The sequence below is a fragment of the Esox lucius genome, chromosome 9 (assembly GCF_011004845.1).
Source record: "Esox lucius isolate fEsoLuc1 chromosome 9, fEsoLuc1.pri, whole genome shotgun sequence".
Lineage (NCBI taxonomy): Eukaryota > Metazoa > Chordata > Actinopteri > Esociformes > Esocidae > Esox > Esox lucius.
In genome coordinates this window covers 23,400,375-23,426,676 of record NC_047577.1, presented here as the reverse complement: position 1 = coordinate 23,426,676, position 26,302 = coordinate 23,400,375, and the positions used below count along the sequence as shown (strand labels likewise).

At 42.0% G+C, this 26,302-nt stretch overlaps 3 protein-coding genes across 4 annotated transcripts; all 3 read right to left on the bottom strand.

The window, feature by feature from the left end:
• Nucleotides 1-1,392: 1,392 nt before the first annotated feature.
• LOC105009236 lies at nt 1,393-14,548 on the bottom strand. 2 transcript variants are annotated; one of them, XR_004576103.1, is made up of 7 exons: nt 10,158-14,548; nt 4,832-4,992; nt 4,564-4,703; nt 4,380-4,441; nt 2,533-2,633; nt 2,223-2,395; nt 1,393-2,102 (listed from the first exon to the last, which is right to left on the bottom strand). XR_004576103.1 is itself a non-coding variant. In XM_029122262.2 (7 exons), the coding sequence occupies exons 2-7, from the start codon at nt 4,959-4,961 to the stop codon at nt 2,007-2,009; spliced, it is 702 nt and encodes a 233-aa protein (XP_028978095.2). In that variant the 5' UTR covers nt 4,962-4,992; nt 5,083-5,186; the 3' UTR covers nt 1,393-2,006. The 2 variants fall into 2 exon arrangements, 1 of the variants encoding a protein (XP_028978095.2); XM_029122262.2 differs by lacking the exon at nt 10,158-14,548 and adding an exon at nt 5,083-5,186.
• A 1,004-nt stretch (nt 14,549-15,552) lies between these two features.
• Nucleotides 15,553-18,843, bottom strand: LOC117594863 (mucin-2-like). The gene is made up of 2 exons (XM_034294102.1): nt 16,102-18,843; nt 15,553-15,679 (listed from the first exon to the last, which is right to left on the bottom strand). The coding sequence occupies exons 1-2, from the start codon at nt 18,645-18,647 to the stop codon at nt 15,553-15,555; spliced, it is 2,673 nt and encodes an 890-aa protein (XP_034149993.1). The 5' UTR covers nt 18,648-18,843.
• A 5,279-nt stretch (nt 18,844-24,122) lies between these two features.
• Nucleotides 24,123-25,892, bottom strand: LOC117594862 (mucin-2-like). The gene is made up of 2 exons (XM_034294101.1): nt 24,673-25,892; nt 24,123-24,134 (listed from the first exon to the last, which is right to left on the bottom strand). The coding sequence occupies exons 1-2, from the start codon at nt 25,750-25,752 to the stop codon at nt 24,123-24,125; spliced, it is 1,092 nt and encodes a 363-aa protein (XP_034149992.1). The 5' UTR covers nt 25,753-25,892.
• Between the last annotated feature and the right edge of the window lie 410 nt (nt 25,893-26,302).

The following is a 26,302-nucleotide window of genomic DNA, read 5'->3' as shown; positions in this document are numbered from 1 at the left end:
TGCAGATCAATGGGTTTTAGGACAGGATAGGAGAAGATACAGCAAGGGGGCAGTAAGGTCAGTTGGCCCCTTTGGGTAAACATTATTGCAGGAAGGATAAGGTGGGGGAAGATAGCATTTGACGTGTGTGATAGAACAAAGGGAAAGGTGTTTGATTGACATGAAACAGATGGCAGCATCTTACCACACCCCTTCTTCCTATGTAATAAATACTGTCGAAATGATGTTTTTATTTAGAAACTATCCACCGTTACTTTGTAACCTGTATACTTTCTCCTTGCAAGCAAGATTAAAACCGTTTATTGCGCAATTGATTTTTCCTGTCTTACCTACCATTTTCATAGAACTTTGGAATTTTAGAAATTGCCATCACAGGTCCTCAAAAACAGTGGTCTCAATCATCCTGAAATGGGAGAAGTTTGGAACTACAAAGAATCATCATACAACTGGCTGTCCAAACTTAGCAATCAAGGGAGAAGAGCTTTGGTCAGAGAGGTGACTTATGGTCACTCTGACAGAGCTCCGAAAATCCTGCCTCAAGATAGGAGAACCTTCCGGAAAAGCAACCATCTCTGCAACACTCCACCAATTAGGCCTTATGGAGTTTGCCAAAGTCTATCACATGACAGGCCTCTTAGAATTTGCCAAAAGACACCTGTGCTAATTTGTCCTTTATTAGTGGTTTTTTACTGATTAATTGTGGGAAGTTTTACAGTAACACTGTATGTGAATAAAATCATACCTGATTAAATAATTTCATAAATTACATAATGCACCACTCCATATGTTACACAAGTGGACCATGTCATATTTCCCTTGATATATATATCCATCAATGGCTTGCAGTGGATTTCTACAAGATTACTGGTTTCATGTATTGTCTTCTAGCTCAGTTCTCCGTTTAACAGCTGTGTTCATTTGCAAGCAGCATCTGCATTATAATTTTTACATTTTTATTACTGATAATTTGAAGCAGGGTAAAATAAATCATATTTATTGACTGTCATGATAGGCAGTTATAGAGTTATTGAATCAAAACATACACAAGCTATTGCTTAAATTTAAAAGACGCAAAAACAACTGACTTGTCAATAATATTGTTAATTTCATTAATCAACAAAAATGTCCTACATCATGGTTGCCGTCAACTTTAACTCATACACCATTTAACAAAATGCCAGAGAGGATCTTCCCTCCTATCTCCTCCTGGCTGTCCTTCTTAAATCTTGCAAACGAGCTGGAATTGGCCGCAGATGTGCACAATCAGGTTGCTGCTGATTCTTTAGGCTACACGCAGGTGGTGCCACTAAACCGGAACATAGGGACCTTTCACTAACAGGGCATTTGGGCCAGTACACTCCACATTTTCTTACTTTGGATTTATTCTTAAGCTTTTGAAATGATACAGTGCAAACTTATTACATTCTTTTTAATTCATATTCTGTGGAAAGGTACAAATGTAAGCACCCATTTTAGAGAACCAAAAGTAAATTAACATTTAAATATTTGTGTAAAGTAAAATGTTTCTCAACACTCCTACATGGATGTGGATAACCCTGAATCAACCATGAAAAATTATGGCTAAAAATGTTAAAGATAAATACATAACCCAAACTTTCAATTAATAAGCATAGCCAGATCAGCGATGGTAATTTACCCAGACAGATAAGACACTGTATGTACATTGCTGAGCATTGTTCTCCAATAAATTATTTAACCAAATTTTATAATACATAAACAAGTGTTGGATGGAAGATTTTTAAATACAATGAATTAAAAAATGGTTTATATCAACAGCAAAATTGACAAAAAAAAATTCTACATACAAATTACCAGCTGATTAAAATCATATATATAATATTTTAAAGCACTGCATTTTGAATACGTGAAATTATCCAATATCCTTGTAGATAAACAGTATATAAGCTAATATGTGCTTTATCATCTCAGTGTTTGCATAATCTCAGTGTAAGATAATTGGCTATTCATTTGTTTATCTTGTCCTCTCAGAAGAGTCCGTTTCTAATGGTGTATTGTACATTGTATGATCTTCGTCTGTGCCAGCGTTTCCTAATGGTAGCACAACAACCACATTGCATGCACTGCAAAACAAAAATAAAGTATCATCAACAAATCATTGCACAGAATTAGCAGTTTCTAAGGTAAGAATATACATTATACTGTATACAGTAGTACAAATTTGAATGCAAGCCTATACGTACTGCTAGCAGGATCCAGAGGGGTATGAGAATTATAGCAATGCCACAAGGAATGATAATGGCCAGAGCCCAGCCAGGAAAACCACTTTTGCTACTGAAAAAAGTGGTCAGCAAATGGGTAGGAAGTGGTGTGGTGCTGGTTGTGGTTGTTGGGGCAGCTGTGCTTGTCAGAAGACCTAGAATAAAAATACAAAGGCTTTGTACAGGGTATTTGCATATTATAAACTGATATATTTAGTTGAATTTAATATTGAGCATTAATTCATTTGTTACACTATTCTTTTAGAACCAAAGCATCCCCAGTTTAGCGTACCTGAGACTTTCAAGATTTCTTCTACAAAGTCACTAGGAAGATTGGTGCCTGTCTTGTTGTACACATATAACACATCTGCAATGATGTGATTGCCAACAACACTATGAAAATAAAAATGGGTTAGACTGTGTTTTGTAAAACAAAATGTTTATAGAAATTATTGTAGACAGACATCCTTTACTGAAACTTTAAACAACTAGTTTAAAACAAAAGAATACTTGCATACATACATACTACCTGTGCCTTGTCAGTTTAAATATTCCAAAACACAGAGTTAATAAAATTTGCTGTACATTGAGGTGACTCTTCAGGGGTGCTAGTGATTCCAGCACATTGAATGTGTAATAAAACAATAACTAATAGATGAAAGAGCAAACTGTCAGCTTTAATTTAAAGGGTTGACATCCATAAAATGTGAAATATTTAGGAATTACAGCCTCTAATCCACTGCATTTTAAATAATTGGGCTCTTTTTGGTATATTTGAAAACCATGAGTTTAACTAGAATTTTTGCACCTTGCAGTCCAACCATGTACTTCAGCTAGTAAAGTATTCTGCAAATCAATTTCTGCCTCCTGGAGGGTGTTCCTGATTTGTTAGAAAGTTCTTTGTTGTTTTTTGGCAGATAGTGTAAGCAGAGCTGGCCAATCAATCAATCAAATGTATTTATAAAGCCCCTTTTCAACAGAAGTTGTCACAAAGTGCTTTTACAAAAAGTACCCAGCCTGAAACCCCATGGAGCAAATAAGAACAGTGTTGAATTTCATTTGCTAGGAAAAGCTCCCTAAGAAGGCCAAGAAGAGTGAATGTCCCTTACTGAGTGAGTGAGTGTGTGAGTGAGCGCCTGACTGTCTACCCCTTGTTAAATAGCGTTGTGGTTAGAGACGCGGACTGTCACATAGTCAACAAATTAAGCATAAGGATTTATTCAGGATACTCTTAAACTTTGCTGGCTACAAGCTTCAGTAGGAACATTATTGTCTAAAGTACAACTGTTTATGGTTATTTTGCGATCGATCAACTGCACCGACAATGAAAATATTGCTCAATTTTGATTGTATGAGCATACCTCACATAGCATAGTGGTTAGCAATTCAACTGTCATTGTTTTCATTATAGGTACTGTATAGCTATTAGCTAGCCGGCTACAGTGATCTCTTTCTTATTTAACTAATTGAATGTAGTGTAGGGACCCTGTTATACCTGTTGTTGGTTTGGATGTCAGCTAATAATGTAGGGAACTAATTTTGAGAACTAATTCCCTACATTAGGGACTAGTTGGTTTGACAATGCTAAAGAAAACAGATACCACATCTCTACCCATGTATTACATTCAACACTACCCGCTGTTTAAATAGCGAATTGGTTAAAGACACTGTCTGCCACATATAAAACCTTGGCTCGAATCCAGCCAGGGACAACAACATTCATCCCTAATAATTGCAGGACAGCAGAATTAGGGTTGCCTATTTCTTTTACTTGTTTCTTTGTTATGTTGAACATTATTTGTGTAGCTACTGTAGAGGTAGTCTATGGTCTAGGAAGCAAAACCTAAATAGGTTTTACTTTATTTTGAGAGTCCCAGTGTCCATCTGTAGATCTGATACAGGTAGTAATAATGTCAACAAACATTCAAAAAAGTATCTATTGATGAACAACTGCATGCTAAATCTAAGCTCTATTAAACAGCTGTGATACTCGCTAGAAAAGTGTATACGTTTTCCTTTCCTTTGAAGAATCAATGAATGGTGTTCTTTGAAGAAGTCTACGAAAGGGTTTTTCAACACTTTGTTAGTTGAAGAACAACTATTTTTAAACTTTAACTTTTAGTTAAAAAATATACTCACGTGAAGCTGGCATTAGGAAAGGAAACTTGTTTGCTGTCTGGTTTGCTGACAATATTCTTCAGCTAGAAGTGGACATAACATCAAAATCCCCATTAATATGATGACACATGTTTATGGAATTAACTCTTTAATGTTTAAGTTGGCAGATAGATACTGTGAAACTATAAAAATAATAGCATCTTACTAGACTATTTATTGAATCCTGTATCTGGTTGTATGTTTCACTAGTGAAAGTTAATGTATCACTTTGACTCAGTGTCTCCTCCATGGTTACGTTGGTTATTTGGAAAGCAAGATCAATGGCATATGATGTATTGGCAAGTTCTGTGAGCACAAAACAAACCGGGTCAAAATAATAGCAAAAAATAGACAAAATTCAGTGCAAGCGTATTTAAGTTTTCACTAAGAACACTAAGAACCAAGAAAAGAAAAGGCTAATTCTTTAAACTCACTGATATACGTTGCATTCTGGAAGGTAGTTGTGGAAGGTAGAGTGACAGTCCTGATTTGATTGCGCAGTTCCTTGTCAACGATCGCAAGGACATCTTTCGCAGTGGGGACTAATGTGTTGAGATAGAACATCAGTCTAATAAAAACTACCACTGTGCCTGATCTGAAAGAAGGTGAAAATACAATTAGAAAGGTTTGTATTCCTTTATAAAAACCTGAATGGTTAATGGCAAAAGTATATAGAAACAAATACTTCCATTGTATTCCATGCAGCCTCTGAATGAGGAAAATGCCCTTTTAAACCAGGTTCTTCTCTAGGCTCTTCTAAAAAACCTGCACCACGTAACTGTTGCTTTCTATGTTGAAACACAATGACCATGCAACACGGTCCTAAAAAGGCCTTAAATACATCTTGTTTATTAATGATTACAATTTGGTTTTGACATTTGGTCACTCAGAGATGTTCCATTTTCAGTACAGGTCATCAGGGGATTGGAGAGATGTATAAGTCATGGTTAATATAACTGAGAGTTAATATAGCTGTGACCACTGATTCACTGAGCATTATACATTTTAGTTTTGTTTTCCCATGGGATAACATTGTGTTACAGGTGCAACTGTCTCTGGGAAAACAAATTTGGAAATGGCTTTACAGAAAGCTTAAACAAACTGTTGCTTGCTCTGTTTAATCACAGCCACCAATCAAAGGCCTGAAATGCATCCTGCATAGTAATGACTGCAACATAGCTTTGGCATAGGTAGTATTATATTATAGCTGTTTTAATGAGTTTGACACATCCTCTAATTCTGACTAACAATAGAATGTATAAAACAGGAACACCTGTTCAAATATTGATAAATCAGGGGTACAGCTTTCTCTTCATATGCAAATCTCCCCATCCCTACATATGAGTGTATTTACAGAAGTAATTAAGCCTGCTTGTCAGGCTCTGAATGACCTATCTATAAAACACACTCATTTCAAACTTGTCATACTCAAATGTACATACTACAGTGGGGAGTAGAAGTATTTGATACACTGCCGATTTTGCAGGTTTTCCTACTTACAAAGCATGTAGAGGTCTGTCATTTTTATCATAGGTACACTTGAATTGTAAAATATTGAAACTAAAACAAAAATCCAGAAAATCACATTGGATGATTTTTTTATAATTAATTTGCATTTTATTGCATGATGTAAGTATTTGATCACCTACCAGTAAGAATTCCAGCTCTCACAGACATGTTAGTTTTTCTTTAAGAAGCCCTCCTGTTCTCCACTCATTACCTGTATTAACTGCACCTGTTTGAACTTGTTACCTGTATATAAGACACCTGTCCAGGACAATAGGCAAGCAGCTTGGTGAGAAGGCAACAACTGTTGGCGCAATTATTAGAAAATGTAAGAAGTTCAAGATGACGGACAATCGCCCTCGGTCTGGGGCTCCATGCAAGATCTCACCTCATGGGGCATCAATGATCATGAGGAAGGTGAGGGAACTACACAGCAGGTCCTGGTCAATGACCTGAAGAGAGCTGGGACTACAGTCTCAAAGAAAACCATTAGTAACACACTATGCCGTCATGGATTAAAATCCTTCAGCGCACGCAAGGTCTCCCTGCTCAAGCCAGCGCATGTCCAGGCCTGTCAGAAGTTTGCCAATGACCATCTGATCCAGAGGAGGAATGGGAGAAGGTCATGTGGTTTGATGAGACAAAAATTTAGCTTTTTGGTCTAAATTCCACTTGCCGTGTTTGGAGAAAGAAGAAGGATGAACACCATCCAAACTGTGAAGCATGGAGGTGGAAACATCATTCTTTGGGGATGCTTTTCTGCAAAGGGGACAGGACGACTTCACCGTATTGAGGGGAGGATGGATGGGGCCATGAATCGTGAGATCTTGGCCAACAACCTCCTTCCCTCAGTAAGTGCATTGAATATGGGTCGTGGCTGGGTCTTCCAGCATGACAACTACCCGAAACACACAGCCAGGGCAAATAAGGAGTGGCTCCGTAAGAAACATCTCAAGGTCCTGGAGTGGCCTAGCCAGTCTCCAGACCTGAACCCAATAGAAAATCTTTGGAGGGAGCTGAAAGTCCGTATTGCCCAGCGACAGCCCCGAAACCTGAAAGATCTGGAGAAGGTCTTTATGGAGGAGTGGGCCAAAATCCCTGCTGCAGTGTGTGCAAACTTGGTCAAGAACTACAGGAAACGTATGATCTCTGTAATTACCCACAAAGGTTTCTGTACCAAATATTTAGTTCTGCTTTTCTGATGTATCAAATAATTATGTCATGCAAGGAAATGCAAATTAATTACTTAAACATCATACAATAAGATTTTCTGGTTTTAGATTCCGTCACTTACAGTTGAAGAGTACCTATTATAAAAATTACAGACTTCTACATGCTTTGTAAGTGGGAAAACCTTCAAAATCGGCAGTGTATCAAATACTCGTTCTCCCCACTGTACATGGTATACTGTGTTACTCAGTGTAACAATGACTGCCTTAAGGGGTATAGTAAATCTATGTTGAATACCAAAATACTCAAGAAGGAAAATCTGAATTTGAAGGTGGAAGTTGCAAAACACTTGATTGAGTATGGTTACAACATTCCAAGTAAAGCTTTAAAACAGCTCAGTAGGCTTTGTTTCAATACTCAAGTCAAGTTAAGATTTTGTCAAGTTCACATGAGATAGGAGGAGGCCACTTTTTTTTGTTGTAGCAATTTGTAAAGATTTGTAAAGAATGTCATTGCATCATTTTTTTAATTTAAATACACTGCTCAAAAATTAAGGGAAATTCAAAATATATTAAAGATCAATATCTTTACTGGACTGAGGAATTCATCTAGATACCTGCTAGCCAGGGTACTGTTGGCTAGCACGAGGAGGTCTGTGCACCCCTCCAAGGATATGCCTCCCCAGACCATCACTGACCCACCGTCAAACTGTTCATGCTGGATGTTGGAGGCAGAATAACTTTCACCACGGCATCTCCAGACTCCAGACGTCTGTTACATGTACTCAGTGTGAACCTCCTCTCATCTGTGCCAACTCTGGTAGTTTCTGGCAAATGCCAATCGAGCTGCACGCTGCCGGGCTGAGTGCACAGGTCCCACTAGAGGACGTAGGGCCCTCATACCACCCTCCATGGAGTCGGTTTCTGACAGTTTGATCAGAAACATGCACACTAGTAGCACGCTGAAGGTAATTTTGTTGGGCTCTGGCAGTGCTCCGCCTGTTCCTCCTCGCACAAAAGAGGCAGATTACGGTCCTGCAGCTCTATTGACGCCCATCTACGGCCCTGTCCAGCTCTCCTCTTGTTACAGCACATCCCCTGGTATCTCCTCCATGCTCTTGAGACTGTACTGGGAGACACGGCAAACCTTCTTGCGACGGCACGTATGGATGTGTCATCCTGGAAGAGCTGGACTACCTGTGCAACCTGAATGGGCTGCAGGTACCGCCTCATACTACCATTAGCGACATGGACACTACCAAAACACAAAACTGGAAGAGAATCAGTCAGGAAGAATAAGGGGAGAGCAGTTGTCTGTGACCACCACCTGCAAAACCATTCCCTTTTTTGGGGTTGTCTTGCTGTTGCCTCTCCAGTGCACCTGTGGTCACCTTCATTTACATCAAAACAGGTGACACTGATTCACAATCGCTTATGCTTCCTAACTGGACAGACTGATATCCCTGAAGTTAAATTGACTTGGTGTTATACCGTGACGATTACGTGTTCCCTTAATTTTTTCAGCAGTGTAGTATTATACAGAACCTGGTTATTGTACTTTAGATTGTATGGAAAGTATAATGGAACAATGAAAATCCTTTATGGATGTGGTGACATTCGATCGTCTCTTGTCTGGAGTACTAAAACAATATTAAAATTGCCGAAGTCAGGATTGTGTCTCTAATTTGGAACAAAATCCAAATGTGTTTGTCACATTCATAGTTACAGACAGGTGTAGACAAACCTTTGAATACAGATCAAACAGTTTTAATAGAATTAATTTTTCAGGCAAATGCATCAAAGATAGATGTTTTTTTTATGATCAGAAATGTGCTAATTTTGTGGATTTCTTCTCTTTGTCCATACAACCTCCCTCTCTTTTGAAATAGGCTACACCAGACAGGAATAGACAAATAACTTCTAGCGCGTAACACAGTTTAATATTACATTACAGTGCAGCGACCTAATGTTAACGCTGCGCGATATATCGTTTCAGCATCGACATTGCGATGTACACATCCGCAATAGTCACATCAAAGAACGTGCGGTTTAGTAAGGTAAACATATATCAGTGTACAATATATATATTTTTTGGATGGAAAACCAGTATTATATCTGGCTGATATAAGGTAATTTACTCTGATTTATGGGTTATTGGATATACAGTTTATTATTATTATTTTATACACTGTTTGTTGCTGCACCAGTTGACATGCAGACTCTGCTTGAGCTTGACAAAATTATGAGTGAGGAAAAGGCAAAAAAGACCAAAATTAAGAATTTGGTTGTAAAAAGAAATGCATCATCAATTACATGGAAATATTTCGGCTACAGACAGGATGATGTTGACCAAAAACAGGTACTTTGTCGAGAATGCCTTGCAATTGTTGCCACAGCACGACCAATTTGTTCGATCAATTAAGGCGGCAACACCTATCTTCGTATGAAGAGTGCAAAGCATCTCAATGCCGTCCAAAGCTAAAATCTATTTCGGATGCATTTGCCAGTATTAAACCATACGATAAAGTTTCCAAACGGCAGAGAGGAATCACAGATTCAATAAAATGTCACATTGCCAAAGACATGGTACCAATTAACACGGTTATCAAAGAGGGTTTTAAAAACGTGATCCGGTCGAGTAATGCCATCCCGCAAATATTTTTCTCAAGTTGCCATCCCAGAGCTGTACGAGAAATGCAAGGCACAAGTAGAAAAACAGCTATCACAAGTTGAATATTATACACCAACAACGGACTACACAGCAGGACAACGGAGCCCTACATAAGTCTGACCGTACAATTTATTAATGAGGACTTCCACCAGAAAAGTCACTGTTTGCAAACTGCATTTTCCCAGAGGATCATACAAGGGAGAACATCACAACAGGGATGAGAGAAGCTTTAGCTGATTGGGGGCTAGATGAGAGTCTAGTCTGTATTACAACAGTCAATGCCGCGAACATGGTGAACGCTGCAGCCCTGAACAAGTGGACCAGATTGCATATGAATAGTGAGCAATACATCCAAACTATATGAATGCTTTAATAAACAAGAAACTGAAACACATAATTAAAAAAAACTGTTACCTGGTTGAATATATCACTGAAGTCTGAGAAGTGGTTGTTGTGGCAGACACTGTGGGTGTAGTGGCTGTGACTGTTGCTGGAACAGCTGTGGTTGCTGTGGGAGAACCTTTAGTTGTGGCAGCTTTTGTGTTGCTGGGAGTACCTGTAATTGTTGATACAGCAGCTTTTGATGTGGTGGGACCAGATGTGTTAGTCATGTGAGCAGGTGAAGTTGTTGTTTTTGTATAAACAAGACCTGTTGTGGAAACAGCTGGATTTGTGGGGTGTGCTGCAGTTGTGGTGACAGCAGCTTTTTCTGTGGTGGGACCAGATGTGTTAGTCATGTGAGCAGGTGAAGTTGTTGTTTGTGTAAAAACAAGACCTGTTGTGGAAACAGCTGGATTTGTGGGATGTGCTGCAGTTGTTGTGACAGCAGCTTTTGCTGTGGTGGGACCAGATGTGTTAGTCATGTGAGCAGGTGAAATTGTTGTTTTTGTTAAAACAAGACCTGTTGTGGAAACAGCTGGATTTGTGGGATGTGCTTCAGTTGTTGTGACAGCAGCTTTTGCTGTGGTGGGACCAGATGTGTTAGTCATGTGAGCAGGTGAAATTGTTGTTTTTGTTAAAACAAGACCTGTTGTGGAAACAGCTGGATTTGTGGGATGTGCTGCAGTTGTTGTGACAGCAGCTTTTGCTGTGGTGGGACCAGATGTGTTAGTCATGTGAGCAGGTGAAATTGTTGTTTTTGTTAAAACAAGACCTGTTGTGGAAACAGCTGGATTTGTGGGATGTGCTTCAGTTGTTGTGACAGCAGCTTTTGCTGTGGTGGGACCAGATGTGTTAGTCATGTGAGCAGGTGAAATTGTTGTTTTTGTTAAAACAAGACCTGTTGTGGAAACAGCTGGATTTGTGGGATGTGCTTCAGTTGTTGTGACAGCAGCTTTTGCTGTGGTGGGACCAGATGTGTTAGTCATGTGAGCAGGTGAAGTTGTTGTTTTTGTTAAAACAAGACCTGTTGTGGAAACAGCTGGATTTGTGGGGTGTGCTGCAGTTGTTGTGACAGCAGCTTTTGATGGAGTAACAAAGGTAGACATGTCTGAAGGTGAGGATGATGCAGCAGCAACTGTTTTTGTGGGAATAACAACATTTGTTGTGACATCAGGCAATGTTTTTGATGCAACGTATGTTGCTGTAGGAGTTGCTGAAATTCTTCTGACTGTAGCTGTTGTTGTGGTGGGACCAGAAGTGGAGGTCATGTCAGCAGGCGAGGTTGTTATTATTGTGAAATCTGTTGTAACAAACGCTGATGTTGTTGTAGCAGTTCTGGTCGTTGTGTGAGCATATATGGTTGCTGTCGAAGAACCTGTTGTTGTGGTAGCTTTTGTGTTAGTGGGAGTTTCTGAAACTGCTGTGACATCAAGTGATGTAGTTGTTGGAACAGCTGGTGTTGTGGGGGTTTCTAAAACTGTTGTGACAGCAGCTCTTGATGTTGTGGGACCATATATGTTTTGTATGTGAGCGGTTGAGTTTGTGGTGGCAGCAAATGTGGTTGGTGTATCAGATTCTTTTGTTGTTGTTGGAGCTGTGGTGCTCGTTATAGGATGAGATGTGGTTGCTGTTGGAGAGCCAGTTTTTGAGGTAGCTCCTGTGTTGAAGGGAGAAGTTGACATTGATGTGAGATAAGGTGATGTTGTTGTTGAAACCAATGTTGTTATGGGAGTGGTTTTAATTGTTGTGACAGCAGCTGATGTTATTGTTGCGACAACTGGTGTTGTGGAGGTTTTTGAATTTTTTGTGACAGCGGCTGTTGATGCCGAGGATCCAGATGTGTTATGAATGTAAGAAGGTGAGCTTGTTGTGGCAGTAACAGTTGTTATTCTTGCTGTTGTTGTTTTTGTTCCAGACTCTTTTGTTGTTGATGTTGGAGCAGTTGTAGTTGTTGTGGATACAGATGTGATTGCTGTGGAAGAACCTGTTTTTGTGATAGCTCCTGTGTTGATGGGGGTAGTTGACATTGATGTGAGATCAGGTGATGTTGTTTTTGGAACAGTTGGTGTTGTGGGGGTTGATGAAATTGTTGTGACAGCTGCTGTTGGTGTTGTGGGACCAGATGTGGTAGATATGTTAGCAGGAGAGGTTGTTGTGGCAGCAACTGTTGTTGTTGCTCCAGACTCTGTTGTTGTGGGAGTAGCAGAAATTGTTGTGACATCAAGTGATGTTGTTGTTGCAACAGATGTTGTTGTGGGATTTACTGAAATTGTTGTGACAGCAGCTGATGTTGTTATGGGACCAGATGTGGTTGTCATATCAGCAGGTGTGGTTGCTGTTTCTGTAAAAACTGTTGTTCCCAACGTTGTTGTTGTTGGTAGAGCTGTTGTGGTCGTTGAGGGAACAGATGTGGTTTCTGCTGGTGAACCTGTTGTTGTGGTAGCCCCTGTGTTGATGGGTGTAGTTGACATTGATGTAAGATCAGGTGATGTTGTTGTTTGAACAGCTGGTGTTGTGGGGGTTAATGAAATTGTTGTGACAGCTTCTGTTGGTGTTGTGGGACCAGATGTGGTAGATATTTCAGCAGGAGAGGTTGTTGTGGCAGCAACTGTTGTTGTTAGTCCAGACTCTGTTGTTGTGGGAGTAGCAGAAATTGTTGTGACATCAAGTGATGTTGTTGTTCCAGCAGATGTTGTTGTGTGATTTGCTGAAATTGTTGTGACAGCAGCTGATGTGGTTATGGGACCAGATGTGGTAGTCATATCAGCAGGTGTGGTTGCTGTTTCTGTAAAACCTGTTGTTCCAAACGCTGTTGTTGTTGGTAGAGCTGTTGTGGACATTGAGGGAACAGATGTGGTTTCTGTTGGAGAACCTGTTGTTGTGGTAGCCCCTGTGTTGATGGGTGTAGTTGACATTGATGTGAGATCAGGTGATGTTGTTGTTTGAACAGCTGGTGTTGTGGGGGTTAATGAAATTGTTGTGACAGCCTTCTGTTGGTGTTGTGGGACCAGATGTGGTAGATATTTCAGCAGGAGTGGTTGTGGTGGCAGCAACTGTTGTTGTTGCTCCAGACTCTGTTGTTGTGGGAGTAGCTGAAATTGTTGTGACATCAAGTGATGTTGTTGTTGCAACAGATGTTGTTGTGGGATTTACTGAAATTGTTGTGACAGCAGCTGATGCTGTTATGGGACCAGATGTGGTAGTCATATCAGCAGGTGTGGTTGCTGTTTCTGTAAAAACTGTTGTTCCAAAAGCTGTTTTTGTTGGTAGAGCTGTTGTGGTCATTGAGGGAACAGATGTGGTTTCTGCTGGTGAACCTGTTGTTGTGGTAGCCCCTGTGTTGATGGGTGTAGTTGACATTGATGTGAGATCAGGTGATGTTGTTGTTTGAACAGCTGGTGTTGTGGGGGTTAATGAAATTGTTGTGACAGCTTCTGTTGGTGTTGTGGGACCAGATGTGGTAGATATTTTAGCAGGAGTGGTTGTGGTGGCAGCAACTGTTGTTGTTGCTCCAGACTCTGTTGTTGTGGGAGTAGCAGAAATTGTTGTGACATCAAGTGATGTTGTTGTTGCAACAGATGTTGTTGTGGGATTTTCTGAAATTGTTGTGACAGCAGCTGATGTGGTTATGGGACCAGATGTGGTAGTCATATCAGCAGGTGTGGTTGCTGTTTCTGTAAAAACTGTTGTTCCAAACGCTGTTGTTGTTGGTAGAGCTGTTGTGGTCATTGAGGGAACAGATGTGGTTTCTGTTGGAGAACCTGTTGTTGTGGTAGCCCCTGTGTTGATGGGTGTAGTTGACATTGATGTGAGATCAGGTGATGTTGTTGTTTGAACAGCTGGTGTTGTGGGGGTTAATGAAATTGTTGTGACAGCTTCTGTTGGTGTTGTGGGACCAGATGTGGTAGATATTTCAGCAGGAGTGGTTGTGGTGGCAGCAACTGTTGTTGTTGCTCCAGACTCTGTTGTTGTGGGAGTAGAAGAAATTGTTGTGACATCAAGTGATGTTGTTGTTGCAACAGATGTTGTTGTGGGATTTTCTGAAATTGTTGTGACAGCAGCTGATGTGGTTATGGGACCAGATGTGGTAGTCATATCAGCAGGTGTGGTTGCTGTTTCTGTAAAAACTGTTGTTCCAAACGCTGTTGTTGTTGGTAGAGCTGTTGTGGTCATTGAGGGAACAGATGTGGTTTCTGTTGGAGAACCTGTTGTTGTGGTAGCCCCTGTGTTGATGGGTGTAGTTGACATTGATGTGAGATCAGGTGATGTTGTTGTTTGAACAGCTGGTGTTGTGGGGGTTAATGAAATTGTTGTGACAGCTTCTGTTGGTGTTGTGGGACCAGATGTGGTAGATATTTTAGCAGGAGTGGTTGTGGTGGCAGCAACTGTTGTTGTTGCTCCAGACTCTGTTGTTGTGGGAGTAGACGAAATTGTTGTGACATCAAGTGATGTTGTTGTTGCAACAGATGTTGTTGTGGGATTTTCTGAAATTGTTGTGACAGAAGCTGATGTGGTTATGGGACCAGATGTGGTAGTCATATCAGCAGGTGTGGATGCTGTTTCTGTAAAACCTGTTGTTCCAAACGCTGTTGTTGTTGGTAGAGCTGTTGTGGTCATTGAGGGAACCGATGTGGTTTCTGTTGGAGAACCTGTTGTTGTGGTAGCCCCTGTGTTGATGGGTGTAGTTGACATTGATGTGAGATCAGGTGATGTTGTTGTTTGAACAGCTGGTGTTGTGGGGGTTAATGAAATTGTTGTGACAGCTTCTGTTGGTGTTGTGGGACCAGATGTGGTAGATATTTTAGCAGGAGTGGTTGTGGTGGCAGCAACTGTTGTTGTTGCTCCAGACTCTGTTGTTGTGGGAGTAGACGAAATTGTTGTGACATCAAGTGATGTTGTTGTTGCAACAGATGTTGTTGTGGGATTTTCTGAAATTGTTGTGACAGCAGCTGATGTGGATATGGGACCAGATGTGGTTGTCATATCAGCAGGTGTGGTTGCTGTTTCTGTAAAAACTGTTGTTCCAAACGCTGTTGTTGTTGGTAGAGCTGTTGTGGTCATTGAGGTAACAGATGTGGTTTCTGTTGGAGAACCTGTTGTTGTGGTAGCCCCTGTGTTGATGGGTGTAGTTGACATTGATGTGAGATCAGGTGATGTTGTTGTTTGAACAGCTGGTGTTGTGGGGGTTAATGAAATTGTTGTGACAGCTTCTGTTGGTGTTGTGGGACCAGATGTGGTAGATATTTTAGCAGGAGTGGTTGTTGTGGCAGCAACTGTTGTTGTTGCTCCAGACTCTGTTGTTGTGGGAGTAGAAGAAATTGTTGTGACATCAAGTGATGTTGTTGTTGCAACAGATGTTGTTGTGGGATTTTCTGAAATTGTTGTGACAGCAGCTGATGTGGTTATGGGACCAGATGTGGTAGTCATATCAGCAGGTGTGGTTGCTGTTTCTGTAAAACCTGTTGTTCCAAACGCTGTTGTTGTTGGTAGAGCTGTTGTGGTCATTGAGGGAACAGATGTGGTTTCTGTTGGAGAACCTGTTGTTGTGGTAGCCCCTGTGTTGATGGGTGTAGTTGACATTGATGTGAGATCAGGTGATGTTGTTGTTTGAACAGCTGGTGTTGTGGGGGTTAATGAAATTGTTGTGACAGCTTCTGTTGGTGTTGTGGGACCAGATGTGGTAGATATTTTAGCAGGAGTGGTTGTGGTGGCAGCAACTGTTGTTGTTGCTCCAGACTCTGTTGTTGTGGGAGTAGAAGAAATTGTTGTGACATCAAGTGATGTTGTTGTTGCAACAGATGTTGTTGTGGGATTTGCTGAAATTGTTGTGACAGAAGCTGATGTGATTATGGGACCAGATGTGGTAGTCATATCAGCAGGTGTGGATGCTGTTTCTGTAAAACCTGTTGTTCCAAACGCTGTTGTTGTTGGTAGAGCTGTTGTGGTCATTGAGGGAACAGATGTGGTTTCTGTTGACGGAACAGATGTGGCAGCAACTGTTGTTGTTGTTTCAGACTCTGTTGTTGAGGGAGTAGCAGAAGTTGTTGTGACATCAAGTGATGTTGTTGTTGCAACAGATGTTGTTGTGGGATTTGCAGAAATTGTTGTGACAGCAGCTGGTGTCGTTATGGGACCAGATGTGGTTGTCATATCAGCAGGTGTGGTTGCTGTTTCTGTAAAAACTGTTGTTCCCAACGTTGTTGTTGTTGGTAGAGCTGTTGTGGTCATTGAGGGAACAGATGTGGTTTCTGTTGGAGAACCTGTTGTTGTGGTAGCCCCTGTGTTGATGGGTGTAGTTGACATTGATGTGAGATCAGGTGATGTTGTTGTTTGAACAGCTGGTGTTGTGGGGGTTAATGAAATTGTTGTGACAGCTTCTGTTGGTGTTGTGGGACCAGATGTGGTAGATATTTTAGCAGGAGTGGTTGTGGTGGCAGCAACTGTTGTTGTTGCTCCAGACTCTGTTGTTGTGGGAGTAGAAGAAATTGTTGTGACATCAAGTGATGTTGTTGTTGCAACAGATGTTGTTGTGGGATTTGCTGAAATTGTTGTGACAGCTGCTGATGTGGATATGGGACCAGATGTGGTTGTCATATCAGCAGGTGTGGTTGCTGTTTCTGTAAAACCTGTTGTTCCAAACGCTGTTGTTGTTGGTAGAGCTGTTGTGGTCATTGAGGGAACAGATGTGGTTTCTGTTGGAGAACCTGTTGTTGTGGTAGCCCCTGTGTTGATGGGTGTAGTTGACATTGATGTGAGATCAGGTGATGTTGTTGTTTGAACAGCTGGTGTTGTGGGGGTTAATGAAATTGTTGTGACAGCTTCTGTTGGTGTTGTGGGACCAGATGTGGTAGATATTTTAGCAGGAGTGGTTGTGGTGGCAGCAACTGTTGTTGTTGCTCCAGACTCTGTTGTTGTGGGAGTAGCAGAAATTGTTGTGACATCAAGTGATGTTGTTGTTGCAACAGATGTTGTTGTGGGATTTTCTGAAATTGTTGTGACAGCAGCTGATGTGGTTATGGGACCAGATGTGGTAGTCATATCAGCAGGTGTGGTTGCTGTTTCTGTAAAAACTGTTGTTCCAAACGCTGTTGTTGTTGGTAGAGCTGTTGTGGTCATTGAGGGAACAGATGTGGTTTCTGTTGGAGAACCTGTTGTTGTGGTAGCCCCTGTGTTGATGGGTGTAGTTGACATTGATGTGAGATCAGGTGATGTTGTTGTTTGAACAGCTGGTGTTGTGGGGGTTAATGAAATTGTTGTGACAGCTTCTGTTGGTGTTGTGGGACCAGATGTGGTAGATATTTTAGCAGGAGTGGTTGCTGTGGCAGCAACTGTTGTTGTTGTTTCAGACTCTGTTGTTGTGGGAGTAGCAGAAGTTGTTGTGACATCAAGTGATGTTGTTGTTGCAACAGATGTTGTTGTGGGATTTTCTGAAATTGTTGTGACAGCAGCTGATGTGGTTATGGGACCAGATGTGGTAGTCATATCAGAAGGTGTGTTTGCTGTTTCTGTAAAACCTATTGTTCCAAACGCTGTTGTTGTTGGTAGAGCTGTTGTGGTCATTGAGGGAACAGATGTGGTTTCTGTTGGAGAACCTGTTGTTGTGGTAGCCCCTGTGTTGATGGGTGTAGTTGACATTGATGTGAGATCAGGTGATGTTGTTGTTTGAACAGCTAGTGTTGTGGGGGTTAATGAAATTGTTGTGACAGCTTCTGTTGGTGTTGTGGGACCAGATGTGGTAGATATTTTAGCAGGAGTGGTTGTGGTGGCAGCAACTGTTGTTGTTGCTCCAGACTCTGTTGTTGTGGGAGTAGAAGAAATTGTTGTGACATCAAGTGATGTTGTTGTTGCAACAGATGTTGTTGTGGGATTTTCTGAAATTGTTGTGACAGCAGCTGATGTGGTTATGGGACCAGATGTGGTAGTCATATCAGCAGGTGTGGTTGCTGTTTCTGTAAAACCTGTTGTTCCAAACGCTGTTGTTGTTGGTAGAGCTGTTGTGGTCATTGAGGTAACAGATGTGGTTTCTGTTGGAGAACCTGTTGTTGTGGTAGCCCCTGTGTTGATGGGTGTAGTTGACATTGATGTGAGATCAGGTGATGTTGTTGTTTGAACAGCTGGTGTTGTGGGGGTTAATGAAATTGTTGTGACAGCTTCTGTTGGTGTTGTGGGACCAGATGTGGTAGATATTTTAGCAGGAGTGGTTGTTGTGGCAGCAACTGTTGTTGTTGCTCCAGACTCTGTTGTTGTGGGAGTAGAAGAAATTGTTGTGACATCAAGTGATGTTGTTGTTGCAACAGATGTTGTTGTGGGATTTTCTGAAATTGTTGTGACAGAAGCTGATGTGGTTATGGGACCAGATGTGGTAGTCATATCAGCAGGTGTGAATGCTGTTTCTGTAAAACCTGTTGTTCCAAACGCTGTTGTTGTTGGTAGAGCTGTTGTGGTCATTGAGGGAACAGATGTGGTTTCTGTTGGAGAACCTGTTGTTGTGGTAGCCCCTGTGTTGATGGGTGTAGTTGACATTGATGTGAGATCAGGTGATGTTGTTGTTTGAACAGCTGGTGTTGTGGGGGTTAATGAAATTGTTGTGACAGCTTCTGTTGGTGTTGTGGGACCAGATGTGGTAGATATTTTAGCAGGAGTGGTTGTGGTGGCAGCAACTGTTGTTGTTGCTCCAGACTCTGTTGTTGTGGGAGTAGACGAAATTGTTGTGACATCAAGTGATTTTGTTGTTGCAACAGATGTTGTTGTGGGATTTTCTGAAATTGTTGTGACAGAAGCTGATGTGATTATGGGACCAGATGTGGTAGTCACATCAGCAGGTGTGGATGCTGTTTCTGTAAAACCTGTTGTTCCAAACGCTGATGTTCTTGGTAGAGCTGTTGTGGTCATTGAGGGAACAGATGTGGTTTCTGTTGGAGAACCTGTTGTTGTGGTAGCCCCTGTGTTGATGGGTGTAGTTGACATTGATGTGAGATCAGGTGATGTTGTTGTTTGAACAGCTGGTGTTGTGGGGGTTAATGAAATTGTTGTGACAGCTTCTGTTGGTGTTGTGGGACCAGATGTGGTAGATATTTTAGCAGGAGTGGTTGTGGTGGCAGCAACTGTTGTTGTTGCTCCAGACTCTGTTGTTGTGGGAGTAGAAGAAATTGTTGTGACATCAAGTGATGTTGTTGTTGCAACAGATGTTGTTGTGGGATTTGCTGAAATTGTTGTGACAGCAGCTGATGTGGTTATGGGACCAGATGTGGTAGTCATATCAGCAGGTGTGGTTGCTGTTTCTGTAAAAACTGTTGTTCCAAACGCTGTTGTTGTTGGTAGAGCTGTTGTGGTCATTGAGGTAACAGATGTGGTTTCTGTTGGAGAACCTGTTGTTGTGGTAGCCCCTGTGTTGATGGGTGTAGTTGACATTGATGTGAGATCAGGTGATGTTGTTGTTTGAACAGCTGGTGTTGTGGGGGTTAATGAAATTGTTGTGACAGCTTCTGTTGGTGTTGTGGGACCAGATGTGGTAGATATTTTAGCAGGAGTGGTTGTTGTGGCAGCAACTGTTGTTGTTGCTCCAGACTCTGTTGTTGTGGGAGTAGAAGAAATTGTTGTGACATCAAGTGATGTTGTTGTTGCAACAGATGTTGTTGTGGGATTTTCTGAAATTGTTGTGACAGCAGCTGATGTGGTTATGGGACCAGATGTGGTAGTCATATCAGCAGGTGTGGTTGCTGTTTCTGTAAAACCTGTTGTTCCAAACGCTGTTGTTGTTGGTAGAGCTGTTGTGGTCATTGAGGTAACAGATGTGGTTTCTGTTGGAGAACCTGTTGTTGAGGTAGCCCCTGTGTTGATGGGTGTAGTTGACATTGATGTGAGATCAGGTGATGTTGTTGTTTGAACAGCTGGTGTTGTGGGGGTTAATGAAATTGTTGTGACAGCTTCTGTTGGTGTTGTGGGACCAGATGTGGTAGATATTTTAGCAGGAGTGGTTGTGGTGGCAGCAACTGTTGTTGTTGCTCCAGACTCTGTTGTTGTGGGAGTAGAAGAAATTGTTGTGACATCAAGTGATGTTGTTGTTGCAACAGATGTTGTTGTGGGATTTTCTGAAATTGTTGTGACAGCAGCTGATGTGGTTATGGGACCAGATGTGGTAGTCATATCAGCAGGTGTGGTTGCTGTTTCTGTAAAAACTGTTGTTCCAAACGCTGTTGTTGTTGGTAGAGCTGTTGTGGTCATTGAGGGAACCGATGTGGTTTCTGTTGGAGAACCTGTTGTTGTGGTAGCCCCTGTGTTGATGGGTGTAGTTGACATTGATGTGAGATCAGGTGATGTTGTTGTTTGAACAGCTGGTGTTGTGGGGGTTAATGAAATTGTTGTGACAGCTTCTGTTGGTGTTGTTGGACCAGATGTGGTAGATATTTTAGCAGGAGTGGTTGCTGTGGCAGCAACTGTTGTTGTTGCTCCAGACTCTGTTGTTGTGGGAGTAGAAGAAATTGTTGTGACATCAAGTGATGTTGTTGTTGCAACAGATGTTGTTGTGGGATTTTCTGAAATTGTTGTGACAGAAGCTGATGTGGTTATGGGACCAGATGTGGTAGTCATATCAGCAGGTGTGGTTGCTGTTTCTGTAAAACCTGTTGTTCCAAACGCTGTTGTTGTTGGTAGAGCTGTTGTGGTCATTGAGGGAACAGATGTGGTTTCTGTTGGAGAACCTGTTGTTGTGGTAGCCCCTGTGTTGATGGGTGTAGTTGACATTGATGTGAGATCAGGTGATGTTGTTGTTTGAACAGCTGGTGTTGTGGGGGTTAATGAAATTGTTGTGACAGCCTCTGTTGGTGTTGTGGGACCAGATGTGGTAGATTTTTCAGCAGGAGTGGTTGTGGTGGCAGCAACTGTTGTTGTTGCTCCAGACTCTGTTGTTGTGGGAGTAGAAGAAATTGTTGTGACATCAAGTGATGTTGTTGTTGCAACAGATGTTGTTGTGGGATTTTCTGAAATTGTTGTGACAGCAGCTGATGTGGTTATGGGACCAGATGTGGTAGTCATATCAGCAGGTGTGGTTGCTGTTTCTGTAAAACCTGTTGTTCCAAACGCTGTTGTTGTTGGTAGAGCTGTTGTGGTCATTGAGGTAACAGATGTGGTTTCTGTTGGAGAACCTGTTGTTGAGGTAGCCCCTGTGTTGATGGGTGTAGTTGACATTGATGTGAGATCAGGTGATGTTGTTGTTTGAACAGCTGGTGTTGTGGGGGTTAATGAAATTGTTGTGACAGCTTCTGTTGGTGTTGTGGGACCAGATGTGGTAGATATTTTAGCAGGAGTGGTTGTGGTGGCAGCAACTGGTGTTGTTGCTCCAGACTCTGTTGTTGTGGGAGTAGAAGAAATTGTTGTGACATCAAGTGATGTTGTTGTTGCAACAGATGTTGTTGTGGGATTTTCTGAAATTGTTGTGACAGCAGCTGATGTGGTTATGGGACCAGATGTGGTAGTCATATCAGCAGGTGTGGTTGCTGTTTCTGTAAAACCTGTTGTTCCAAACGCTGTTGTTGTTGGTAGAGCTGTTGTGGTCATTGAGGTAACAGATGTGGTTTCTGTTGGAGAACCTGTTGTTGTGGTAGCCCCTGTGTTGATGGGTGTAGTTGACATTGATGTGAGATCAGGTGATGTTGTTGTTTGAACAGCTGGTGTTGTGTGGGTTAATGAATTTGTTGTGACAGCTTCTGTTGGTGTTGTGGGACCAGATGTGGTAGATATTTTAGTAGGAGTGGTTGTTGTGGCAGCAACTGTTGTTGTTGCTCCAGACTCTGTTGTTGTGGGAGTAGACGAAATTGTTGTGACATCAAGTGATGTTGTTGTTGCAACAGATGTTGTTGTGGGATTTTCTGAAATTGTTGTGACAGAAGCTGATGTGGTAATGGGACCAGATGTGGTAGTCATATCAGCAGGTGTGGATGCTGTTTCTGTAAAAACTGTTGTTCCAAACGCTGTAGTTGTTGGTAGAGCTGTTGTGGTCATTGAGGGAACCGATGTGGTTTCTGTTGGAGAACCTGTTGTTGTGGTAGCCCCTGTGTTGATGGGTGTAGTTGACATTGATGTGAGATCAGGTGATGTTGTTGTTTGAACAGCTGGTGTTGTGGGGGTTAATGAAATTGTTGTGACAGCTTCTGTTGGTGTTGTGGGACCAGATGTGGTAGATATTTTAGCAGGAGTGGTTGTGGTGGCAGCAACTGTTGTTGTTGCTCCAGACTCTGTTGTTGTGGGAGTAGAAGAAATTGTTGTGACATCAAGTGATGTTGTTGTTGCAACAGATGTTGTTGTGGGATTTTCTGAAATTGTTGTGACAGCAGCTGATGTGGTTATGGGACCAGATGTGGTAGTCATATCAGCAGGTGTGGATTGCTGTTTCTGTAAAACCTGTTGTTCCAAACGCTGTTGTTGTTGGTAGAGCTGTTGTGGTCATTGAGGTAACAGATGTGGTTTCTGTTGGAGAACCTGTTGTTGAGGTAGCCCCTGTGTTGATGGGTGTAGTTGACATTGATGTGAGATCAGGTGATGTTGTTGTTTGAACAGCTGGTGTTGTGGGGGTTAATGAAATTGTTGTGACAGCTTCTGTTGGTGTTGTGGGACCAGATGTGGTAGATATTTTAGCAGGAGTGGTTGTTGTGGCAGCAACTGTTGTTGTTGCTCCAGACTCTGTTGTTGTGGGAGTAGAAGAAATTGTTGTGACATCAAGTGATGTTGTTGTTGCAACAGATGTTGTTGTGGGATTTTCTGAAATTGTTGTGACAGCAGCTGATGTGGATATGGGACCAGATGTGGTTGTCATATCAGCAGGTGTGGTTGCTGTTTCTGTAAAAACTGTTGTTCCAAACGCTGTTGTTGTTGGTAGAGCTGTTGTGGTCATTGAGGGAACAGATGTGGTTTCTGTTGGAGAACCTGTTGTTGTGGTAGCCCCTGTGTTGATGGGTGTAGTTGACATTGATGTGAGATCAGGTGATGTTGTTGTTTGAACAGCTGGTGTTGTGGGGGTTAATGAAATTGTTGTGACAGCTTCTGTTGGTGTTGTGGGACCAGATGTGGTAGATATTTTAGCAGGAGTGGTTGTGGTGGCAGCAACTGTTGTTGTTGCTCCAGACTCTGTTGTTGTGGGAGTAGAAGAAATTGTTGTGACATCAAGTGATGTTGTTGTTGCAACAGATGTTGTTGTGGGATTTTCTGAAATTGTTGTGACAGCAGCTGATGTGGTTATGGGACCAGATGTGGTAGTCATATCAGCAGGTGTGGTTGCTGTTTCTGTAAAAACTGTTGTTCCAAACGCTGTTGTTGTTGGTAGAGCTGTTGTGGTCATTGAGGTAACAGATGTGGTTTCTGTTGGAGAACCTGTTGTTGTGGTAGCCCCTGTGTTGATGGGTGTAGTTGACATTGATGTGAGATCAGGTGATGTTGTTGTTTGAACAGCTGGTGTTGTGGGGGTTAATGAAATTGTTGTGACAGCTTCTGTTGGTGTTGTGGGACCAGATGTGGTAGATATTTTAGCAGGAGTGGTTGTGGTGGCAGCAACTGTTGTTGTTGCTCCAGACTCTGTTGTTGTGGGAGTAGAAGAAATTGTTGTGACATCAAGTGATGTTGTTGTTGCAACATATGTTGTTGTGGGATTTTCTGAAATTGTTGTGACAGAAGCTGATGTGGTTATGGGACCAGATGTGGTAGTCATATCAGCAGGTGTGGTTGCTGTTTCTGTAAAACCTGTTGTTCCAAACGCTGTTGTTGTTGGTAGAGCTGTTGTGGTCATTGAGGTAACAGATGTGGTTTCTGTTGGAGAACCTGTTGTTGAGGTAGCCCCTGTGTTGATGGGTGTAGTTGACATTGATGTGAGATCAGGTGATGTTGTTGTTTGAACAGCTGGTGTTGTGGGGGTTAATGAAATTGTTGTGACAGCTTCTGTTGGTGTTGTGGGACCAGATGTGGTAGATATTTTAGCAGGAGTGGTTGTTGTGGCAGCAACTGTTGTTGTTACTCCAGACTCTGTTGTTGTGGGAGTAGAAGAAATTGTTGTGACATCAAGTGATGTTGTTGTTGCAACAGATGTTGTTGTGGGATTTTCTGAAATTGTTGTGACAGAAGCTGATGTGGTTATGGGACCAGATGTGGTAGTCATATCAGCAGGTGTGGATGCTGTTTCTGTAAAACCTGTTGTTCCAAACGCTGTTGTTGTTGGTAGAGCTGTTGTGGTCATTGAGGGAACAGATGTGGTTTCTGTTGGAGAACCTGTTGTTGTGGTAGCCCCTGTGTTGATGGGTGTAGTTGACATTGATGTGAGATCAGGTGATGTTGTTGTTTGAACAGCTGGTGTTGTGGGGGTTAATGAAATTGTTGTGACAGCTTCTGTTGGTGTTGTTGGACCAGATGTGGTAGATATTTTAGCAGGAGTGGTTGTGGTGGCAGCAACTGTTGTTGTTGCTCCAGACTCTGTTGTTGTGGGAGTAGCAGAAATTGTTGTGACATCAAGTGATGTTGTTGTTGCAACAGATGTTGTTGTGGGATTTGCTGAAATTGTGGTGACAGCTGCTGATGTGGATATGGGACCAGATGTGGTAGTCATATCAGCAGGTGTGGATGCTGTTTCTGTAAAACCTGTTGTTCCAAACGCTGTTGTTGTTGGTAGAGCTGTTGTGGTCATTGAGGGAACAGATGTGGTTTCTGTTGGAGAACCTGTTGTTGTGGTAGCCCCTGTGTTGATGGGTGTAGTTGACATTGATGTGAGATCAGGTGATGTTGTTGTTTGAACAGCTGGTGTTGTGGGGGTTAATGAAATTGTTGTGACAGCTTCTGTTGGTGTTGTGGGACCAGATGTGGTAGATATTTTAGCAGGAGTGGTTGTTGTGGCAGCAACTGTTGTTGTTACTCCAGACTCTGTTGTTGTGGGAGTAGAAGAAATTGTTGTGACATCAAGTGATGTTGTTGTTGCAACAGATGTTGTTGTGGGATTTTCTGAAATTTTTGTGACAGAAGCTGATGTGGTTATGGGACCAGATGTGGTAGTCATATCAGCAGGTGTGGTTGCTGTTTCTGTAAAAACTGTTGTTCCCAACGTTGTTGTTGTTGGTAGAGCTGTTGTGGTCATTGAGGTAACAGATGTGGTTTCTGTTGGAGAACCTGTTGTTGTGGTAGCCCCTGTGTTGATGGGTGTAGATGACATTGATGTGAGATCAGGTGATGTTGTTGTTTGAACAGCTGGTGTTGTGGGGGTTAATGAAATTGTTGTGACAGCTTCTGTTGGTGTTGTGGGACCAGATGTGGTAGATATTTTAGCAGGAGTGGTTGCTGTGGCAGCAACTGTTGTTGTTGTTTCAGACTCTGTTGTTGAGGGAGTAGCAGAAGTTGTTGTGACATCAAGTGATGTTGTTGTTGCAACAGATGTTGTTGTGGGATTTGCTGAAATTGTTGTGACAGCAGCTGATGTTGTTATGGGACCAGATGTGGTAGTCATATCAGCAGGTGTGGTTGCTGTTTCTGTAAAAACTGTTGTTCCCAACGTTGTTGTTGTTGGTAGAGCTGTTGTGGTCATTGAGGTAACAGATGTTGTTTCTGTTGGAGAACCTGTTGTTGTGGTAGCCCCTGTGTTGATGGGTGTAGTTGACATTGATGTGAGATCAGGTGATGTTGTTGTTTGAACAGCTGGTGTTGTGGGGGTTAATGAAATTGTTGTGACAGCTTCTATTGGTGTTGTGGGACCAGATGTGGTAGATATTTTAGCAGGAGTGGTTGTGGTGGCAGCAACTGTTGTTGTTGCTCCAGACTCTATTATTGTGGGAGGAGAAGAAATTGTTGTGACATCAAGTGATGTTGTTGTTGCAACAGATGTTGTTGTGGGATTTGCTGAAATTGTTGTGACAGAAGCTGATGTGATTATGGGACCAGATGTGGTAGTCATATCAGCAGGTGTGGATGCTGTTTCTGTAAAACCTGTTGTTCCAAACGCTGTTGTTGTTGGTAGAGCTGTTGTGGTCATTGAGGGAACAGATGTGGCAACAGATGACGGAACAGATGTGGCAGCAACTGTTGTTGTTGTTTCAGACTCTGTTGTTGAGGGAGTAGCAGAAGTTGTTGTGACATCAAGTGATGTTGTTGTTGCAACAGATGTTGTTGTGGGATTTGCAGAAATTGTTGTGACAGCAGCTGGTGTCGTTATG